This window comes from Peromyscus californicus, unplaced genomic scaffold (assembly GCF_007827085.1).
Source record: "Peromyscus californicus insignis strain IS unplaced genomic scaffold, ASM782708v3 Scaffold_5__1_contigs__length_169319896, whole genome shotgun sequence".
In the NCBI taxonomy this organism is placed as follows: domain Eukaryota; kingdom Metazoa; phylum Chordata; class Mammalia; order Rodentia; family Cricetidae; genus Peromyscus; species Peromyscus californicus.
The window spans coordinates 9,308,586-9,327,929 of record NW_026294573.1 but is presented as its reverse complement, the minus strand read 5'-3'; the positions used below and the strand labels follow the sequence as shown (position 1 = coordinate 9,327,929).

At 46.3% G+C, this 19,344-nt stretch overlaps 1 protein-coding gene across 2 annotated transcripts in view; it reads left to right on the top strand.

The window, feature by feature from the left end:
* Window positions 1-19,344, top strand: part of Pex14 (peroxisomal biogenesis factor 14) — a 152,624-nt gene that overhangs the window by 125,180 nt on the left and 8,100 nt on the right. For both annotated transcript variants that reach the window (XM_052717454.1, XM_052717453.1), the window contains one exon: window positions 16,902-16,987. In XM_052717454.1, coding sequence (XP_052573414.1) covers window positions 16,902-16,987 — 86 coding nt within the window. The remainder of the gene's footprint in view (window positions 1-16,901; window positions 16,988-19,344) is intronic.

The window sequence follows — 19,344 nt, the reverse complement described above, 5'->3', positions numbered from 1 at the left end:
GGTCCTGCTCCATGCCAAGCTCTGGTTTGTGCTGAGCTGTCTTGTTTCCACCCAGAGGGATAAGTACCAAGGAGTGCTGAGGTATAAGCAGGGCCAATGTAAATTTTCTGGAACGATACTGGGCTCCAGCATTTGTCCTTGTCTTGGATGGACAATGGAACCCCTTTAGAGGCTGGCCTGAGCTTTAGATGCCTGGAGCTGGCAGAGAGTCCTGAGAGAGCATTCTCCCAGTTTGTGTCTGTTTCAGCCCTATTTAGTAACGTATACTTACCCCGATTATCTTAACGCATTGAGCAAGCACTCACTATTGAGTAACTCCCAGGTATCAGGGACTGTGCTAGACCTCTGGGACAAAAAGGTCATTAACAAGATCTGTTAGTTTTCCATTGCTAAAACTTGAGACAGTTAACTTAGAAAAAGGTTATTTTAGGCATATGGTTCCTGTCTGTGATTGGTTGACCTGGTGGTTTGGGCTCTCTGGTTGTGGGTGTTGGGTGACAATGTCATACAGCAGAGAGAAACTAGTCGTGTCATGTCCAGAGACGAAAGGAAGGAGAGGAAGGGTCTGGGGTCCTATGTCACCCCACGGTGGCTGAAGGTCTTTCTAGACTGACGTTCTCGATACTTCCCGAGAGCACTGGGGAACAAGCGTCAAACCATAGCACAAGCCTGACTGCTCCCTGCAGTTGCCCTGTCTGGGGAAAGACAGTTAAGCCAGCATGTCAGTGCCTGGGAGGCAGGGCCAGGGAGGAGACTGGTGCCAATGAGGGGAAGGGGCGCTCCTGAGAGCAAAAGCTTCCCTGACCCCGTGGGTGACGGGTTCAGTGTTCTGACAGGATGGACAAGAGTGCCAAGACAGGAAACTACATGAAGACCTCATGGATCTCCGGGCGATCTGAGAAGCTGGAGTATGCTGGGGGAGGCAGCAAAAAAAAAAAAAAAAAAAAAAAAAAAAAAAGACAGCTAAGCCATCACACTGACAGAGGATGACCAGCAACATGTGATGGCCAGTCGCTTCTGAAGCTGCCTTGTCTATTGGAAGAAATGTCGTTGGACTAATGTTAGAGTTGTTTGTTTCAGAGGTGGATGTAGGGGAGTATGCCTGCCTGAGCCGCCCTTGCTCTCCTTGTCTCTTTGTCCAGCAACACGTTGCTTTTCCCCACAATTGGAGTCCTCTGTCCACTCCTTCAGGGCATCTTTCCAAGGCTTCGTTCTGACCTGAAGGAGTTTGCCCTGTGGCTCTCGCAATCCCCTGCTCCCCACCACGCTGCACTTAAATATTCATTTTAGTGTCTTTTCTATTAGTCTGTGAGTCCTGAGGCTTTTTAAAAACTCTAATGGCCTGAGGCTCTGACTTAGTAGATGTCTAGAAATGCTTGTGACCTGGGTGAACTGTGGTGGAAATGTGCTTGAGAACTACGAAGAAATGCCTGATGACAGTGCCCATCAGCCAGACCATTCTCATGCTCAGTCCATATAGGCTGTTCTGGGTAAGCTGTGGAAACAGTACGGGACAGGCTTACTTTCAGGAGGTCCCTGGCATTTGGGGAAGGACAGAGATGACTAGCCACTTCTGTGCTCCGCAGCGATGATCTTGACAGTTTCCTTTCAGTGTGCAGGAAAAAGTTTGCAGAATGGTGGTCTTCAGAGCCTTGAAAGGATGAGGCTTGAACTGGCTTTGCATGTCACTAAGTCAAGGCTACATTTCAGAAAATAGATTTTCTCTGCTACCTAAACGTAGGGCATCTAGCTCACCGTGGAGGCTCTGCAGTCTTCAGGGACCCAGGTCTGCATCCTTGACAACTTGCTGGCATCCATCTTGTCCTTCCCACCTGCTCCAGCCCTAAGTGCCCCATCTGCCACCACCAACCTACAGGAAGGAAAAGGATCAGCTGCCTCCCAAGGACACCTAGGATTTGCCATCTCCTCTCTATCCCCTCCTTGCTGACAGGAGCATGGTTGCATCATCTTCCCATCTACGAGAGGCGGACAAATGAGGGCAGACATTGGGGGCTATGCCGTTTCAAGTCATTCTGCTGTCCTTATCATCTGTGCCCAGCAAGGTGTTGTTAGAGCTGACATGAATGCTTGCACTAAGGGTGCTGTTACCTGGGCCTAGGCAGGCTCTGGTGGCTAGTGCTATGGTATTTAGAAAGGTTCAGCTGGCATATTAGGAGGGTAGGACTTGCTACTTTATTATCATTCTTTATAACGTCTAAATGTTAAGATTCTTTCGTATGAGTCAAGCATTATCAGGTGTGGATTTTCAGGCTGTGTTAGAATCCTGAGGTCATATTTCCCCCTTGATTTCAGCCACTAACAGGGTGGGGAAAACTTTCAGCACCTGCATTGTTGGGTTTTGTTCTCAGCCACTACTAACTTCCTTGAAAAACATTGAACAGTGTGTGTGTGTGTGTGTGTGTGTGTGTGTGTGTGTGTGTGTGTGTGTGCGATCTTATATAATTTACATGAAATAAAATGCACCCATTGTAATTGCACCATTTGAGTTTTGAGTGCGCACTTCATATAACCATCACTACATTGCAGAACATTTCCAGTACCCCGAAAGGTTCCCTTGTGCCCCATTTCCAGTCAGTTCAGCCCCATCCTGCCTCCAGGGCAACCACTGCTCTGCTTTTTCTTGCTGCCTGTTAGTGAGTTTTGTATAAATGGAATCATATGGCATGCACACTTTAGTCTGGTCTCTCTGCCCAGCATAAAACTGAGATACATCCAGGTTGCTGTGTGTGTCAGAAGTTGCTTCATTTTATTACCGAGCTGTATCCCACTGTATGGAAGGATGTATCGCTATTTGTTTATCCACTCAGCAGCTGATGGACTTTGGGTTGTTTCCAGTTTTTAGCCATTATGAATAAAACTCTTGTGAACATTCATGTACAAGTCTCTGTGTGCTTTTATCTCTCTTGGGTGAATGCCTAGGAGGAGAATTGCTGGTTTGTATGTTAAGTGTATGTTTAACCTTATAAGAAACTGGTAAACCATTTTCCAAAGTGGTTGTCCTGTGTCAGCTTCCCACCAGCAGCCTCAGCCTCGGCAGCAGCTGGTGGTCTCTGGTAGGAGCATTGGCGATTTTAGTGTGTGTGTAGGGCTGACTTCTGCTTGCCCGCTCTCCCTTTCCATGGTATCTGCTGAGATTCAGTGCCTTCATGTGCTTATTGGTCATCTGCACATCTCCTTTTGGGACACGTCTGCCTGTTATTCATCTTGTGTCCTCTGTCAGATAGATGTATCATCAGTCCTTGTTTCTTTTGCCTTCCTCTTAAAGGGGGAAAGATCTGATGTTTTGAACTTGGTACCATCTTGGTGGGGAGGGAAAAGACCTTTTGGCCTTTTTGCATTACCCTTTGAAAAGGAAAAGAGTGTAGTTTTGATGGCATACACCTACACCTACCCCTTTTCACCATCCATGGTCTTTTCTTCTAGAAAGATGTTTCCTGGTGTTTCTGTGTGGTACTGGGGATGAGCCCTGTTGTGTCAGTCTGTCACTCTGCAGCCAGTTCTGAGTTCAGTTTTCTTTTCTTTCATTTTATTTATCATTAATTTTAAAAGTGTATGTGTATATGTGTTGTTGGTTGTGTTTGCTCTTTTGGGGGCCTGCCACCCAGCTCCCAAATCAATACACATGGAGGCTTATTCTTAATTATGAATGCCTGGCCTTAGCTTGGCTTGTTTCTTGTCAGCTTTCCTTAACTTAAATTATCCTGGCTACTTTTTGCCTCTGGGCTTTTCCTGTTCTCTTATATCTGTAAATCTTACTCTTACTCTGTGACTTGCTGTGTAGCTGGGTGGCTGGCCCCTGGAGTCCTCCTCCTTCTCTGGCTACTTCTTTTTTTTCTCCTTCTGTATATTCTCTCTGCCTGCTAGCCCTGCCTATCCTTTCTCCTGCTTTGCTATTGGCCATTCAGTTCTTTATTAGACCATCAGGTGTTTTAGACAGGCACAAAAACACAGCTTCAGAGAGTTAAACAAATGCAACGTAAACAAAAGTAACACACCTTAAAATAATATTCCCCAACATTTCCCCTTTTTTGTCTAAACAAAAAATGAAAGGTTTTAACTTTAACATAATGAGACTGTATACAAAAAGAACAATTACCAATTAAAGATTGCATTCACAATGTAATGAATTCTAGTTCATTTGCGTCTGGCAAACTAAAAGAAAATACTCCATTATCTATCCTATCTTAATGAATCTAAAGTTTTATACCTAATTTACTCTCTATCATAACTAAAGAAAACTGCAACTATAACTATCTAGTCTTCAACTCCATCAAAAAACTCAGAAGGATAATATTATTTGAGTAAACAAAAAGTGCATTGCAAACAGCTTCCAAAACTCTAGCAATGACAGAGACATCTGACTGCCTGGACAGTCACCCAAAGTTCCTTCTGCAACATTGGTGCATCTGTCTTCAGCCTACAGGCCCATAGTATCTGCCAGACTTCTCAGTGAAGCAAGAAATTTGAAGGACTTTCTTGCCTTGTATTGGCAAAGTTCATCAATCACTTTTCTCTGTGTCCTGCAGAATATCTAACAGACTCTTCTGTGAAGCAGGAATTTTGAAGGACTGTCCTACTTTGTTTTGGCAAAGTTCAGCAGTTCTTTTTCCTGTGTGTCCTGCATGTCCAGTCTGCATAGCACATTGTCAGCAGTCAAAGGCAAAAACAGTTTCTTTGCCCAGTGGTAACATTGCCACAATGAAAGCAAACTCCATAAAGAGTTTCTTCAATGCACATCATCTTCTCTGAAGTAAACTGGTGCTGCCAGGAGCAGATGTGTCTCAATGTCATAAAAAACTTTAAATGAACAAAACATTTTAAATGCCATATTCTATAGGTCTTTGAAGTATTTGAAGACCATCTATCTAAAATATACCTTTTTAACCTAAAAAACATACCTAACACATGTACAAATTTGGTTGTTAGAAAGGACTAACTACTAACATATGTTTCTTAATTATCCTATATAATTTATAATAATAGCTTTCAGAAACTAGGACTTTATCTTACATTTTTAAATGAACTGCATAGGTACATACCTTAAACAAGAGTAGAAACATATATATACAATATGTTGTAACAAAAATTACCTTAAATTTATATCAATATACAAAAGTCATTTAAACAAGAGTAGAAGCATATCGGGGATTAAGGGGGTCCAGCCCCTCGATAGTCCCCTCCCAGGGTCCGGGAAGAATCTACAACCAGCTGATAATTAATCTTTGATGAGAAGAAATGAATCTATGTACACGAAACTCCTTAGTCCATATACTTTATTATTCTGTGTCAGTTGCAAGCTTATATTCTGCTCTCATATTTAGGTCTTTTCTTGCCTGATTTCTCTCTACACTTGTCCGCGGTCCCCTCTGGGTTCTATCTTAATTCCTTCATCTTGTTCTGCCCCTTCTAGGTTCTCATCCATCTTGTTCCTTCCCATATCATCTTTTCTCCCATCTCTTTCTCTCTCCTCATCTCGTTCTTCCTCATCTTGTTGTTCCCCATCTGGCTCATCCTCATCTTCCATCTCATTCCTCTAGTACTCTCTTCTAGCCCTTCAATCTAGTTCTTCCCCATCTCAGTTTGTTCCTCTCAAGTTCTTACCCATCTAGTTCTTCCATTCTCTTTTCTCTTCTCTGACCCTCCGTGCCCTGGAAGTCCTGGTATATAAAGCCAGGCTTCCAGGGTCAAATGGAAGGGTGATAAGAATCACATAGGGAGGCAATAACCGTTAATTATCATTTGCAACCCCAAAGGGAAGTGACCAATGGGGAAATGAATTAACTAAAGGCTGAATTCAGGTAATATCTAAGAAGAGGGCTCTTATGTGCTCAACTATAATCTTAAACGTGATTGGTAGAAAATGTTAAGAATCTATAAGTTGCTAGGTCAATGGGAGAAAGTAAAACTGTCTTCTTTTTTCCTGTGGCTCCTATCTGTCCAAGCTATCTGCCGTTTTTCTGCAGGGTGGGGGAAAGTGTGCTCAGTCGCTAGGCAACCTGTGTACAGCTGGATGCCTCTGGTGATAGTTAAAGGGAGATCTGGAACTGGAGGTAAGGTTTGGGAAAGGAGGAAGTAACGCTTAATTGGCACATCCGCCAGGCCTTCTCAAACAGGTAGCCTGGATGGTTAAGTCTGTTCTTAGAGAATACAGAGGTATCTCTGATAAGGTACTCTCCTCCATCTGGGGATGGACCTGGCCGGATGCTGCTAATGATGATAATTACAGGGAGGCTTGAACTGGGGTTCTGGCTGAGCATAGCTGTCAGTAGCTGTCAGCTGTTATCTAAATATTCCTAGAAGTGGTTAGGTAAGGAGTTAGCGATCTATAAAGTTAGTAAGGCTGTAAGAAAGGAGGGTCCGAGCTGAATTGTGTAAAGCTATTACTTAACGTCCACCTGACCTAGGTGGTGTCTCCTTGTGGAATTTACCTTAAATCAGGAGACTTGCATGTGGACTGTTATTACTGTTCGTCCTTGAAAGTGGCCAAGGGAGATATCTGATTCCAGAGAAAGCCTTTCCTGAGGCTGTTCTCCAAATACCTGGAATGTGTATGTCCAGAGAGTGATCAGTGCACATTGTTAGCCCTTCTTAGGGAAAAATCAATTGGGAAAACTATGAAGGCACACATGATTTTCATAACAGAAGACAGCTGATATATAACAAGCCAAGTAACACCAAAAACTCCTTGGGATTTGGCTTCCTCTGGAGGAATTCCCTGATTCCTCCAGGTAGTGACTTTGCCATAACCAGCTGAGTTCTTATGATATATTCCTGCGGCCTGCAGCAGAAGCATATATACAGTGTAACAAAAATAGCTTTAAATTTGTATCAATATACTATATTCCCCTAAATGATAATAAACATCCATAGCCCACCAAATAACCCAAAACCACCCCCACCCCCTAACTCTTGGGAATGTGAGTATAATTTTCTCCAAACTGCTTCCTGCAGTATCTTTAAGGTCTCAGAGAGAAAATTTGAGATAATGGTCAAGTCCTGGGAAGACCAACAGTAACTTTTGCTGATAGATATCACCTGTCAAGATTCAGGAGGTCTCGCCTGATCAAACCTGATTCATATTAACCCTGAAGGAATCCACAGCCTCTCATCTCCCATGGGAACAAAACTCCAAAGCATTTTTTATTTCCATTTGACAAATACATTTTTTGACTTTTTAAAAGTTAAGGCATTCCTGAAGTATATAGGCTGATTTATTTCAACAGTCCCTCTTTCAATTCCAGGTCTCTCGGCAGCTGTCCTACAACAATCAAAAAATTCAAAATCAGCACAATAACATACAGGATCCAGACTCCCTGTATATTTCTCATCTTATGTGGCTTTTTGTCTTATATTACTTTTACTCTCTCTTTAAAGACTTTATTATTATTTTTAAACTATTCATTTTTTTTTCTATGACTATACCCTTTTTCTTTTCTTAAGCCTAGGCACATTGTAAAACACACTATAACCTGTTCAGAGCCTTACCATCTGGACCTTTTATTGTGTATCTTCAGCCTTTTTTGACCCTATGAGCAAACCCTTAAATTGCTAACCTATACCTGGATCCTCCACACCCAGCTCTCAACTGGCTCCACCTGCTTCTTGGGTCATGAAAACCAAGCATGAAACTCGAGGCTGGTAGGAGGTTTGTCTGACCAGGACCTGCAGTCAACCTTCCTAGCTATAGGAAGCTCGTACCTGTGTGCTGCCACAAGCGTTTTGTACTTAGCTTGCTTTTATTTAGCGATGTTGGCTGAACAGCAGTGCCTCTTAAAGGAGCCCTGTCCTTTTTCTTTTCTTTTTTTCTTTTCTTTTTAGGTTTTCTCAGGCCCTATGGAAATTTGGTTAGCCAAAATGTTGTTGTTTGTCTTTGCTCTTTTGGGGGGCCTGCCACCCAATCCCCAAATAAATACACATGGAGGCTTATTCTTAATTATGAATGCCCAGTCTTAGCTTGGCTTGTTTCTTGGCAGCTTTCCTTAAATTATCCTGGCTACCTTTTGCCTCTGGGCTTTTCCTGTTCTCTTATATCTGTAAATCTTACCTTTACTTTGTGGCTTGCTATATAGCTGGGTGGCTGGCCCCTGGAGTCCTCCTCCTTCTCTGGCTACTTCTTTTTCTCTCTCAGATTTCTCCTTCTATATATTCTCTCTGCCAATTCCACATATTTTTTCTCCTGCTTTGCTATTGGCCATTTAGCTCTTTATTAGACCATCAGGTGTTGTAAACAGGCACAGTAACACAGCTTCACAGAGTTAAACAAATGCAATGTAAACGAAAGTAACACCCCTTAAAATAGTATTCCCCAACATGTATGTGCATGCCTGTGTGCTCATGTATACTACAGTACATGTGTGGAAGTCAGAGGACAACTTGTAGAAGTTGGTTGTCCTTCTATCATGTGGCTTCTGGGCATTGAACTCAGGTCATCAGCCTTGGCAGCAAGCATCTTTACCTGCTGAACCATCTCACCAGCCCCTCAGACAATTTTTTTAGAACTATTGGAGTGTATTTTATATATCACAAAACTCATCCATCTCAGGTGTACAATTCAGTGGTTTTTAGTAACTCAGCTGGGGAACAACCATTGTTATTGACCAGCTTTAGAGAGTTCTTATGCCCTTAGAGGGCCCTTTGGACCCATTCACTATTAACCCTTGTTCCTGCCATTATCCCCAGGCAGTCACTAGTCTACTTTCCATTACCATAAGTTCAGCTCCTCTGGGCATTTTAGGTCAATGGGGTTACAGAGTAGGTGATTTCCATGCTTGGTTCCTTTTGCTTAGCTTAATGGTTTTGAGGTTCACCCACATTGCAGTATTCCTTTTCACTGCTGGTTAGTATTCCATTGTATGAATGGTCCTTATTTTGTGCACCAGTTGATGGACAGTTAGGTGATCTCCTGCTCATGTTTTTGGTTTTTGTGCATAGCGTGAGTTGGGCTTGAAGCCTTGTACATGTTTAGCAGGTGCTCTACTGCTGAGCTGTGTCTTTGGCTCTGTTTTGGCCAACACGTGTAATGCTGCTGAGAGCACTGGTGTGCAAATCTTATGTGGACACATGCTTGGATGGATGGTGTCTAGCATGGAATTGCTGGATACCAAGTTTCTGATTTCTGGATCTTAGTTATTTTCTTTCTAATCAGTTTTCTGAGGTGTAACATGCATGCAGTAAGAGTCCTGGGTTTTCAGTATCCTATTTGATAAATTATAACTCACTTTATTTGTGCGGCCATCACGCCAATCACAATGTAGGAACTTCCAAAAGAGGTTTGTGTAATTTCTATTCTCCTAAAGAGCTTCTTTGTGCCTTTATCGCCATGCCTCATTCCTGTTAACACCAGTCTATGCCTTGTCACCACCGCTGGGCCTTTTCACAGACTTCATTTATGGTCAGTTACATGCATGTAGTTTCTGTGCTTAGTTTATTACTATAAACGCTTTCAGAGTTGACCCATGCTTGAGTCCAAATTTCATCCCCTCCCCACCCCGTGAGTGTGTGTGTGTGTGTGTGTGTGTGTGTGTGTGTGAGAGAGAGAGAGAGAGAGAGAGAGAGAGAGAGAGAGAGAGAGAGAGAGAGGTGGGGCGGGGAATTATGTCATGGGGAGCCCCATGGAGTAGAGATCAAAGAGCAAGTCAGCTCTCTCCTACTGTCTGTGTTCTGAAGACTGAACTCGGGACAGACTTGGTGGCCAATGTCTTTACCTCCTACGCCATCTTCACTGACTCCCATTAGGAGAGTTTTAGGGGTTTTGTTTGTTTGTTTGGCAGTTCCACATATCCTTGCTGGAATCTGGTATTCTCTATGTAACAGAACCTCACTGTAGTTTTAATTCTGCATTTCATAGAGAGACTAATGATACCAAGCATATTTTCAGGTTTAAATTGCTTTTACTTATTTTTGTGTGTATGAGTGTTGTGCTCAAAGCGGCCTTGTTGAGTTGTTAGACCGTGTCTATATCTAGTCCCCCTGTTTGCATCTCTCGTCTCCCAGCCTGTGACTCACCTTTTCATTTTTGTGATGGTGCCTTTCGTTGACATCCATTTTTTTGAGTTGTTTTGGTTTTTGTGGTATAACGAGTCTTTCTCTGTCCCACCAGCCAGCTCCCAAATAATGACATGGAGACTTATTATTAATTACGAAAGCAAGGCCTTAGCTTAGGCTTGCCCCATTAATTAGTTCTTATAACTTAAATTAACCCATTTATATTAATCTACATTTTGCTTCATGGCTTTCTACCTTTCTTTCGTTCTGCATGTCCAACTCCCTCCATGTCTCTTTGGTGTCTCCCCTGTGCCTTGATTTCCTCCTCCTCTTCCTCTCCCCGGAAATCCCACCTATACCTGCTGCCTAGCTATTGGCCGTTCAGCTTTTTATTACATTATGGCCCATACTTTTTATGTCTTTGCCTGTCCCAAGCCTTGACTTGTGTGTTTTCTGTTTCTGTGTGGAATCTGTGTAGCTTTTGTGCTTTGCTCGTGTGTGGCCCCTGCAGCGTTAACTTGTGATGCAGTGTGAACTCCCGACTTTTTCTTGGGGGTGTCCCCGGTCCCAGCACCATTGTCTCACGATTGTCCTTTCTCCCACAGGGTGACCTTGGCTTCTTGGTTAAAAATCAGTTAGTCATCAACACGATCTATTTCTGAACTCTTCTGGATTCTTTTTAATTAGGCTGGTGTGTGTGTGTGTATAATGAATTGTGTGTGTGTGTGTGGTATGGAGAGAGAGAGAGAGAGAGAGAGAGAGAGAGAGAGAGAGAGAGAGAGAGAGAGAGAGAGAGAGGTCTCATCCTGTAGTCTAGACTGGCTTCAAACTCAAGCCAAGCTTCAGCTTCTCAAAGATTAAAACTACAGGCATGAGCCACCACAGCTTGCTCTGCTTTGCTTTGCTTTGTTTAAGGTATCAGTGCGAGGCATGTGCTCTGCCCTGAGCTGTCTCTCCAGCCCTGGTTCTGCTCGTCCAGACCCCATCCCCGTGTTGCCTGAGTTGGTCTTCAGCTCCTAGGCTCAGCCTCTGAGCATCTGGTTTCACTGCACCTGATTTCAGAGCTTGGAGGTCTTCAGCTATGATGAGGGGATGTGGACATCCTGCTCACCATCCTTCCTGCCTACAGATGACATGGCCAGTAGCATCACAGCCCCATGAAAAATGGAAAAGATCATGTCTCACTGGAAGTGCATATGAAGCCAGGCCTGGGATCTGTTGGCTGTGACTGGTGCTTGGCGACTTAGTCTCAAGTTCTTTGCCTTCAGATGTGACATAACACGCCCAGTATATAATAAGCTGCCAGAAATCAACATCATGTAGAAGAGCTAAAATTGAACTGTCAGAGCTGTGATATCTTGCTTTAGATGCTGGCCTCTAGGTTCAGTTCTCCCTCTGTCCACATTGGCCATCTACAGCCAGGTGCTTCTGTGTGCCTTGTGCTGTAGCCAGCCTGGCTTAGCTTGGTCTGCAGAACCTTCAGTTGCTGTCTATGCAAAAGACCCAGCGACTCCACACCATGGCAGGTGCTGGTTTGTGGACTGGCTTTTGTCCAGGATCCTGCTGAGTGAGCCTGTCTTGTCATTTAATTTTCAGGGTGGCTTCTGAGGGGAGCTGGCAGGCAGCTTTGAGGAGCTTGGCCCACCACTGTAGAGTCACAGTTCCAGCCCGATGAGCAAGGAGGGAAGTCCACCTGTCTAGCTGATGCCTGCCACTGCCCTGCCCAGTGCTTGGGCCACCAGCCTCCCAAGGGCAGTCACTGGAGTATATTGTCTCAGCAGAATGATCACATGCCGAGTTCCAGGGCTGTTGCTGATGAGCCGATGAGACCATACTCCTCAGCTCAAATTGGCTGTGTCCCGCCTGCAGTCCTCTGTGTCTTCCAGCCTGCTTTTGTCCCTTCCATGTGCTAAGAGGATTCCGCTGTTGATTGGGATAGAGCAAAAGAACCTGGCAGTGTTGGTTTTGTTGGTGTTCAGAGAATAGCTACAGGGCCTTGGAGATGCTTCTCTGCCACCATGGCCACTGTCCCAACAGCTGCTGTAGTCCTGAGCCTCTGAGCAGACCTTCAGGCAGCCATCAGTGCCCAGGCCGCTTCAGAGTGCAGTGTGTGACCGTGACAGGGGTGTCAAATTTCACAACGGTTTGTCCCCTCCTGTGTCTTAGAGTCCCCGTCCCAGAGATGCTCCTGTGTTGAGGATGGTCCCTGCTGTCCTATGTCCTTTACAGGCTGTGGTGATGGTGGGGCTCTCCCTTCCACCATTTGGGTGATGGAGCCTTCGGGGAAGAGCCATCAATGGTCAGGGTCTGAGAGAAGCAGGATGCTCTTGATCTTGCTCTCTCTAGCCTTCTCACTCTCACTTTTGTCATGTAGCCCAGGCTACCTTCCAACTTGTGATCACCCTGCCTCAGCCTCCTAAATACTGGGATTATAGGTATGACCATGCTACCTGGTAGTTGTGCAGCTTTTTTAAAAAGATTTATTTGTATTACTTTTTATTATGTGTTGTGGTGTGTGTGTGTGTGTATTAGTGCAGTGCCCTTGGAAGCCAGAGGCATCAGATCCCCTGGAACTGGAGTTACAGACAGTTATAAGCTGCTGTGTGGATGCTGGGAACAAAACTCATATCCTCTGGAAGAACAGCAAGTACTCATAACCACTAAGCCATGTCTCCAGCCCCAGTTGTATAGCTTACTCAGGTCGAGAAGCTGGCTCAGTGGGTACAGGCTCTTGCCACCAAACCTGATGACCTGAGTTTGATCCCTGGGACCCATGTAGTGAAGGAGAGAACAGATTCAGGAAAGTTGTCCTCTGACCTCCACACATGTGTGCATTCATGCCCTTATTCACATATAAGTAGGTAAATAAATGCAGTAATTCTTCAAAAAGCTTTTTCCATCTTCCTTCCCACCTGGAGCCATCAAGTTGCTGGCCTTGTATTCTGCCCTCGGACACTGGGGTGTGCAGTGATAGGAGCGTCTGCTGGACTCAGAGTGGGCAGGAGACAGATGCTGAGGGCTGGAGGTGGGAGTCAGTGTGCACTGCTTCGGTGGAGTCTCTTACCCTTGAAGCCATGCTATGCAAAAGAGGCTTTTGCATCTGAGTTTTTCCCTCTTCATTTTGCCACAGACAGAATTGTATCACACATCTCTAAAACGAGTAAAATGGCATTTCAGCTTCTAGTCTTTATAGACTCTCTGAACTTTAGGAAAGATCATTCTGGTCCCTTTTCATTAATAATGAAAACCAGGGGGCAATAAAATGTTCTTAAAGCGAGCCTGGCAGGAACACCACAGCAGTGAGGGTGAAGGGTGAGCTGGCAGGGAACTACAGGTGTTTCTCGGGCCTGGGGAGGGCAGAACTCCTGCATGGTGGACAGCTGTGTGGGGTCTGAGCTCCCAGATCACAAGCTCTGGAGGCTGCTTGGCCTCAGGCCTCGATGTCAGCAGAAAGAGGTTGCGCTTGTCCAAGCGTGGGAGGGAGGTGTGCCTGTGGGGAAGCAGCTGATTCAGCAGACTTGAGGTCTGCTCGACTTGCCAGCCTAGTACAGTTGCCTTCCTGTAGGATACTCAGTGGCCAGTGGCAGTTTGAGAGGTAGTGGTGAATATTGTTTGCTGATTGCAGCACCATGGGGAGGTATTCTCTGGGGATTTGGGTTGCATGGACAGATGTCCCTCTGGAACAAGGGACCCTCTCAAAGAGTGGCAAGGTCACTCTTTCAACACATTTTTCTCCTAAAAATGGACTTCTCCCTCACTTGAGGTTGGATTTTACATCTGGCACGAAGAGCCAAGCTAACTAGAAGAGAAAGAAGGAGCAATGGAAAGACCCATGCAGGGCTCAGAGACTGCATTCTAGGGGCCAACTGAGAGGGCTGGCAGAGCCTCCTGTGGGACTAGAGGGGACTCGCAGCACACAGGGATGTCCACGACAGGCAGCGCAGCCCTTGCCTTCATGAGATGTGAACACCTCACTGGACATCACAGCGTAGTCCAGACAGAGAGTGGGGACATCCTTGTTAACCCTAACACAAACCCCAGAGCACACTGACAAATGTCTGTATACACACACACACACACACACACACAAAACAAACAAACAAACAAACAAAAAACCATTTGCATGCCACTCAAGACCATAAGCAGAACCAAAAGGAAAGAAATGAAGTATTTATGGTTCTTGTCACAAAGGACTAGTATCCACGCTACGTAACAAAGTCTCTCAACAGTGAGGAGAGGAAGAAATGAAGTAGGAAGATGGAAAGCATACACTGTGCCAAAAGGAAATGCACACAAAATAAGATGGGTGCCCATCAGAAGCAGAGCGAAGCACCATCCTCTGCTGCTGCCAGACTGGCAGAATCTACATCTGACAGATGCTCCGGAACAGGCGCTGAATACGTGACTGGTGGATGGATTTGCAGAGCCCTATGGAGGGACTCACACCACACATTACTTCTGACCCGTGTCCCTGTGAAGTCTCAGGTTTTCTGATAGCCTGTGTGGCAGCTGACACAGGTCTACAGTTGTGTGTGGTGCAGTTACAGATCGGAGAGGGATCTGTGTGTCAGCAGGGAGGTTCCATGGGGTACCAGACTGCTGTGGGAAAGACGCTGAGAAATGGGAGGAAAGAGGAGACTCAGACATGCACCTCGTGATTTACATATGTATAAACATTCTCTGCAAGAATAACCTAGAGCTATGGACAGTGACTGTTGGTGACAGAGAATGCCTCTTTACAGTACACTGACTTCTGCTGCTTGATTCTTAAACTGTGAGTCTTGTCAGAATCTGTAAAACAGAAATGGGAGTTGAAGGCTAGAAGCCTATGTTAATTGCAGTTTTATGGCCAAGATGAGCTGGGCCATGTTGGGGAATCCCATGTAGACTCCATGAGTTCAGGGGGCTATGGTAGTGAAGGAGACAGTCTTTCAATCCCCTATTGCCTCTTGAGAGCACTGTTTAATAGTCCAGATAGGAGGGGTGTGGCCCTCACCTTCTTTGAGGTCTTAGGGTACTTGGCTTTCCTGGCTGGGTCACATGCCCAGAGCCCATCACTAAGTCTTCATGAGGCCCCGCTCCTCTCCTTTGGTCCTGAGACATCAGATGGTGGAGGGTATCTCAGTGAGCTTGCAGGCGTGAACGGAGAGGGGAGGTAGAGGCAGGAGAGATCTCTGAAGCACCAAAGGTGCTTCACAGCCCTCCTCTGAGGAGACCACAGTGCTCCTGACCCTCCTTGCTCCCACAATCACCTTTGGAGGAAGGCAGCTTTCCTCTCAGCCTGTTAGGCACAGTACCTTGATTCATCCATGACTGCCAGTGTGCCCACTGTGGTCTCTGTCCTTCCTCTTGACAGAGCCCCGGAGAGGAGGCCCACTGACCTCTGTTCCAGAGGCCTGGAGAAGGCAGGCCAGGTTACATACCCAGGCCCCTCAGGAACCCTTCTTGGGATGGTAGAGAACCCACCTCTTATGCAAGTAGATTCTTAACCTGGAACTGTGGGGACTTCGCCCCAGAGGACACATTCCCAAGACCCCAGTGGAAGCCTGAGACTGGATAGAGTTTACCTTACAGATTAGGCATCGTAAGAGGAACAATAATAGAGTGTAACTATGGCAGTATGCTATGATACAAGGCATGCACCCCATCCCGCTGTATCATTGATCTTGATAGTCCAGCATTGGTTTGTTTTTGTTTTTTTTCTTATTGAGAGCTTTCACTTTTTTTCTCTTAAGGGAAATGCTTAGGCTTTTCTTAGGCAGGTTCAAATTATCAGCATCTCTGCCCTTATGCTTTGAGGCTGTTGTTAAGTAAGGCTCACTGAGACTCTGCTGAAATACTGAGACAGTCAGTCTGAGAGTCAAGATGGTAATCAGTGTGTGATAGGCAAGTAGCATATACAGTGTGGATACACTGGACAGAGCTAAGTGGAGTCCTGGGGAGGTCAGAGCAGGATGGCTCAGATTCCATCATGCTACTTAGAATGGTATACAGTTTAAAGCCTGTGGGTCATTTCTTTCCGGAATTTTCCATTTACTGTTTTCAGATCACAGTTGCAGAAAGGAAGAACATAATAAAGGTTGAGCTGGTCGGTGAACTTGGTCAGGAGCCTGCCCTGAGGTGAGGACTGGATGCTCAGTCCACTTCCTCAACAAAATGGCAAATTCTCCTTCTCAAACTTCCTTGACCTTTGATCTAGACTGGCTGTTTTCACCTCCATGGCCTTGCAAAAGTGTCTCCCGCTTCTAGCTGGCCCCAGAGCTAGCCCGGTGTTCTCCTAAAATACAGAGTTCTGATTGTGGCACTTCCTCTTCCAAATCCTTCACTGCCACCCCACTGCTGTGGGCTAGTGCTTGAGGGGGGCTGACCTGTCTTCCTCACCCCACCCACTCTGGCCTCCAGGACACAGGCCTTGGTCCTGCCCCTTAGCACCTCAGAAAGTGCCTTGCTTAGTCTTTTGCAGACTTGTGTCTTCAGAGCCTGAGGAGTGAGCAGAGCAGAGAGGCCCAGGTCTCTGGTGGGCCCTGGTTTATCCTTCTGTGTGGTGTGCACACACTAGCCCCTAGAATGATCCTTTGTTCTCTGACCTCATAGGCCAGGCCAAAGGTCCTCACATCACTTCTGCCATCTGACCCCCAAGGCTGGACACAGCTCACAGCTGGATACCTCTACCCAGCATCTCATGGTCAGGTCACTCCCATCTCAAGTGATGCAGATGGTTCTGGGAGCCTGGGAAGAAGAGAAGGCAGAGCCGATCAGCCCTTCTGAGGGTCACATGCTACTTTCTACAGTTGTGTGTCCCAACTTGCCTGCCAACTGAGACACTCCCACTCGTAGGGAGGGATCCTGGAGACTTGGCCTAGCTTTCTTCCTTTTTTTTTTTTCCCTACCACTAGGCCCTGGAGGTTCCCGATGGCGAGATTACGGTGCCTTGGCCATCATCATGGCGGGAATTGCATTTGGCTTTCACCAGCTCTACAAGGTAAGCTGCCTCCCAGAGGCTGCAGAGTGTTGTGGCATTCAGCCACCTCTCCTGGCCCCCGGCTTACTTAGAGAGGCACTGTACGCATTGGATGCTCAGCCCTAGAGCACAGTGACTGTGGTGGAAGTAGGCAGCAGAGCAGGAGAAACATGAAGGCACATAGGCACTGCTGCTTCAGCTTTCTGCCCTGGACCGCCCCACCCCACCCCACCTGCAGCATGACCTAAAAGGCCAAGTCAGGTGTTTAGAGCAGTGCCTAGTACCAGTGAGAAGTATGTAAATTTGAGAGACAGAACAGCCTAGTGGTTAAGAGCTTGGACTCGCTGGGTGGCAGTGACGTACACCTTTAATCCCAGAGCCAGGTGGATCTCTGTGAGTTCGAGGCCATCCTGGTCTACAGAGTGAGTTCCAGGACAGGCTCCAAAGCTACATGAGAAACCCTGTCTCAAAAAGCCAAAAAGAAGCCGGGCGGTGGTGGCGCACGCCTTTAATCCCAGCACTCGGGAGGCAGAGCCAGGCAGATCTCTGTGAGTTCGAGGCCAGCCTGGGCTACCAAGTGAGTCCCAGGAAAGGCGCAAAGCTACACAGAGAAACCCTGTCTCGAAAAAAAAAAAAAAGCCAAAAAAAAAAAAGAGCGTGGACTCTGGAGCATACCTGTATGTGTTGAACCTGACTCTGTCCCAGAGTCCAGGTCTATCTGTAAGACTGGGCTAGAACAGACGGTCTGACTTCGCAGTGGTGTGAAAGTGTGCCTACCCATGTCGATATTCTCACTTTGGGTACAATCCTCAGTGAAGGAGCCGAGATAGGGAACACTGAGAGAGGCTTCAGTTTTGGCAGTTTTGCCCAGCTGCTCCAGCAAGTGTTCTGAGCACACTGAAGGTGGACAGGAGCACTGTGTTGCTCAGTAGGTCAGGTGTATCCATGAATCTTCTGGGAGTGATGGCTCACAGCATTTGTAGATGTCTCGGGGTTGCAGTGAAGGCAGGAGTCCATCCTTAGGACAGTGCTGGAGTGCTGCTGACTCCTTGCCCGCTGGCTCTTGGGAAGCCCCTTAGATGCCCTTGTTCTACCCTGGTATTTACAACTAGCTCAGGGAGCCCACTTCTGTTTTCTGTGGATTGTGGTAGCATCTGTATAAACGTGGGATTTTCCCTGGGCTTGTGAGTCAGCCCTCATAAGCAGAGGCGATGCTCATAGCAGAGCTGAAGGTACTGAACAAACATTTTCTCTCATGATAGCAGTGGAAAGGCCCAGCCTTGATCTGGAGAAAACAGTCTACAAGATACACGGCCAGGATGGCCCCAAGCCAGGCCTGCTTACCCCGGAGAGAAGCCGTGTTCTCTTCTGAGGTCTCCCACTGACCCAGCCTGGTCTGGTGACTTTGTTTTAAGGACCCTACTGAGTCCCTGGGCTTGTAGTGTGACTTTGAGCACATAAAGTGTGTTTAAACCGTGCATGCTTGGAGTCGAAGTTTCTGACCTCATACAATAGCTAGTGACAGAGTTGTGGTGGAGTATAACTTTTCAGTGCAGTGTCTGTTGCCAGAATAAGAAATTCCTGTGCAGAAATTCAGAAGCCAAGGGTTGGGGGCAGGCTTGGGACTTCCCCCTCTCAGCTGGTGTGGTGCCTTGGATGGAGCAGGCTCTCTCAGGTCGCTGGCTGCAGCCAGGCACCAACACAGAGTTCACAAGTACCAAGATCCTATGAACAGCACGTGATTGTCCCATTGCCTGCCCCCCACCCTCCAAGAGAACTGGAAGTGTGTGGCACCTTGGTTCAGATGTGACACAGAGATTGTCATCTGTTTCCATGGAGCTCTGGCCACCAGCCTGCTTTAAAAAGAAAGGAAACATTGAAATGTTGGTCACAATGGTGACACAAAAATGTCTTCCACATCTGCTGGTAGTATTCTTTAAGTTTTAAAAAAGTGGGGGGCTGTCTTGCTTTGTACAGGCACAGAGATTTAGCCAGAGCAGCGGCAGCACCCCCCACTCATGGGCTCTGGCCTCAGGAATGGGGGGTCGTTGGTTATGCAGCTGAGAATTTCTTGACTTTTATACTTAGAAAACGTCAGACTGCAGTTGATGAGTTCCGCTCGGTTGTGGGTAATAACTCACACTGTGGCTGCAAAGCACTTTGCAAAATAGAAACGGCTTCTGTGCATATGCTAAATGACGAGCTTCACTCTGAGTCTCTCTTGAAATGAGTTCTCCCACAAACCCCTGTGAGACCTGCTTTTCTTCCCTAGTATAGAACCCACAATGGAGAACGGTCCCTCTTTTTTTCCTGTCTCGAACCCAAATAGACTGAGAAGCTAAGATCTCTCTGGGTAGTGCCTGCCAGGCTCGTGTGCT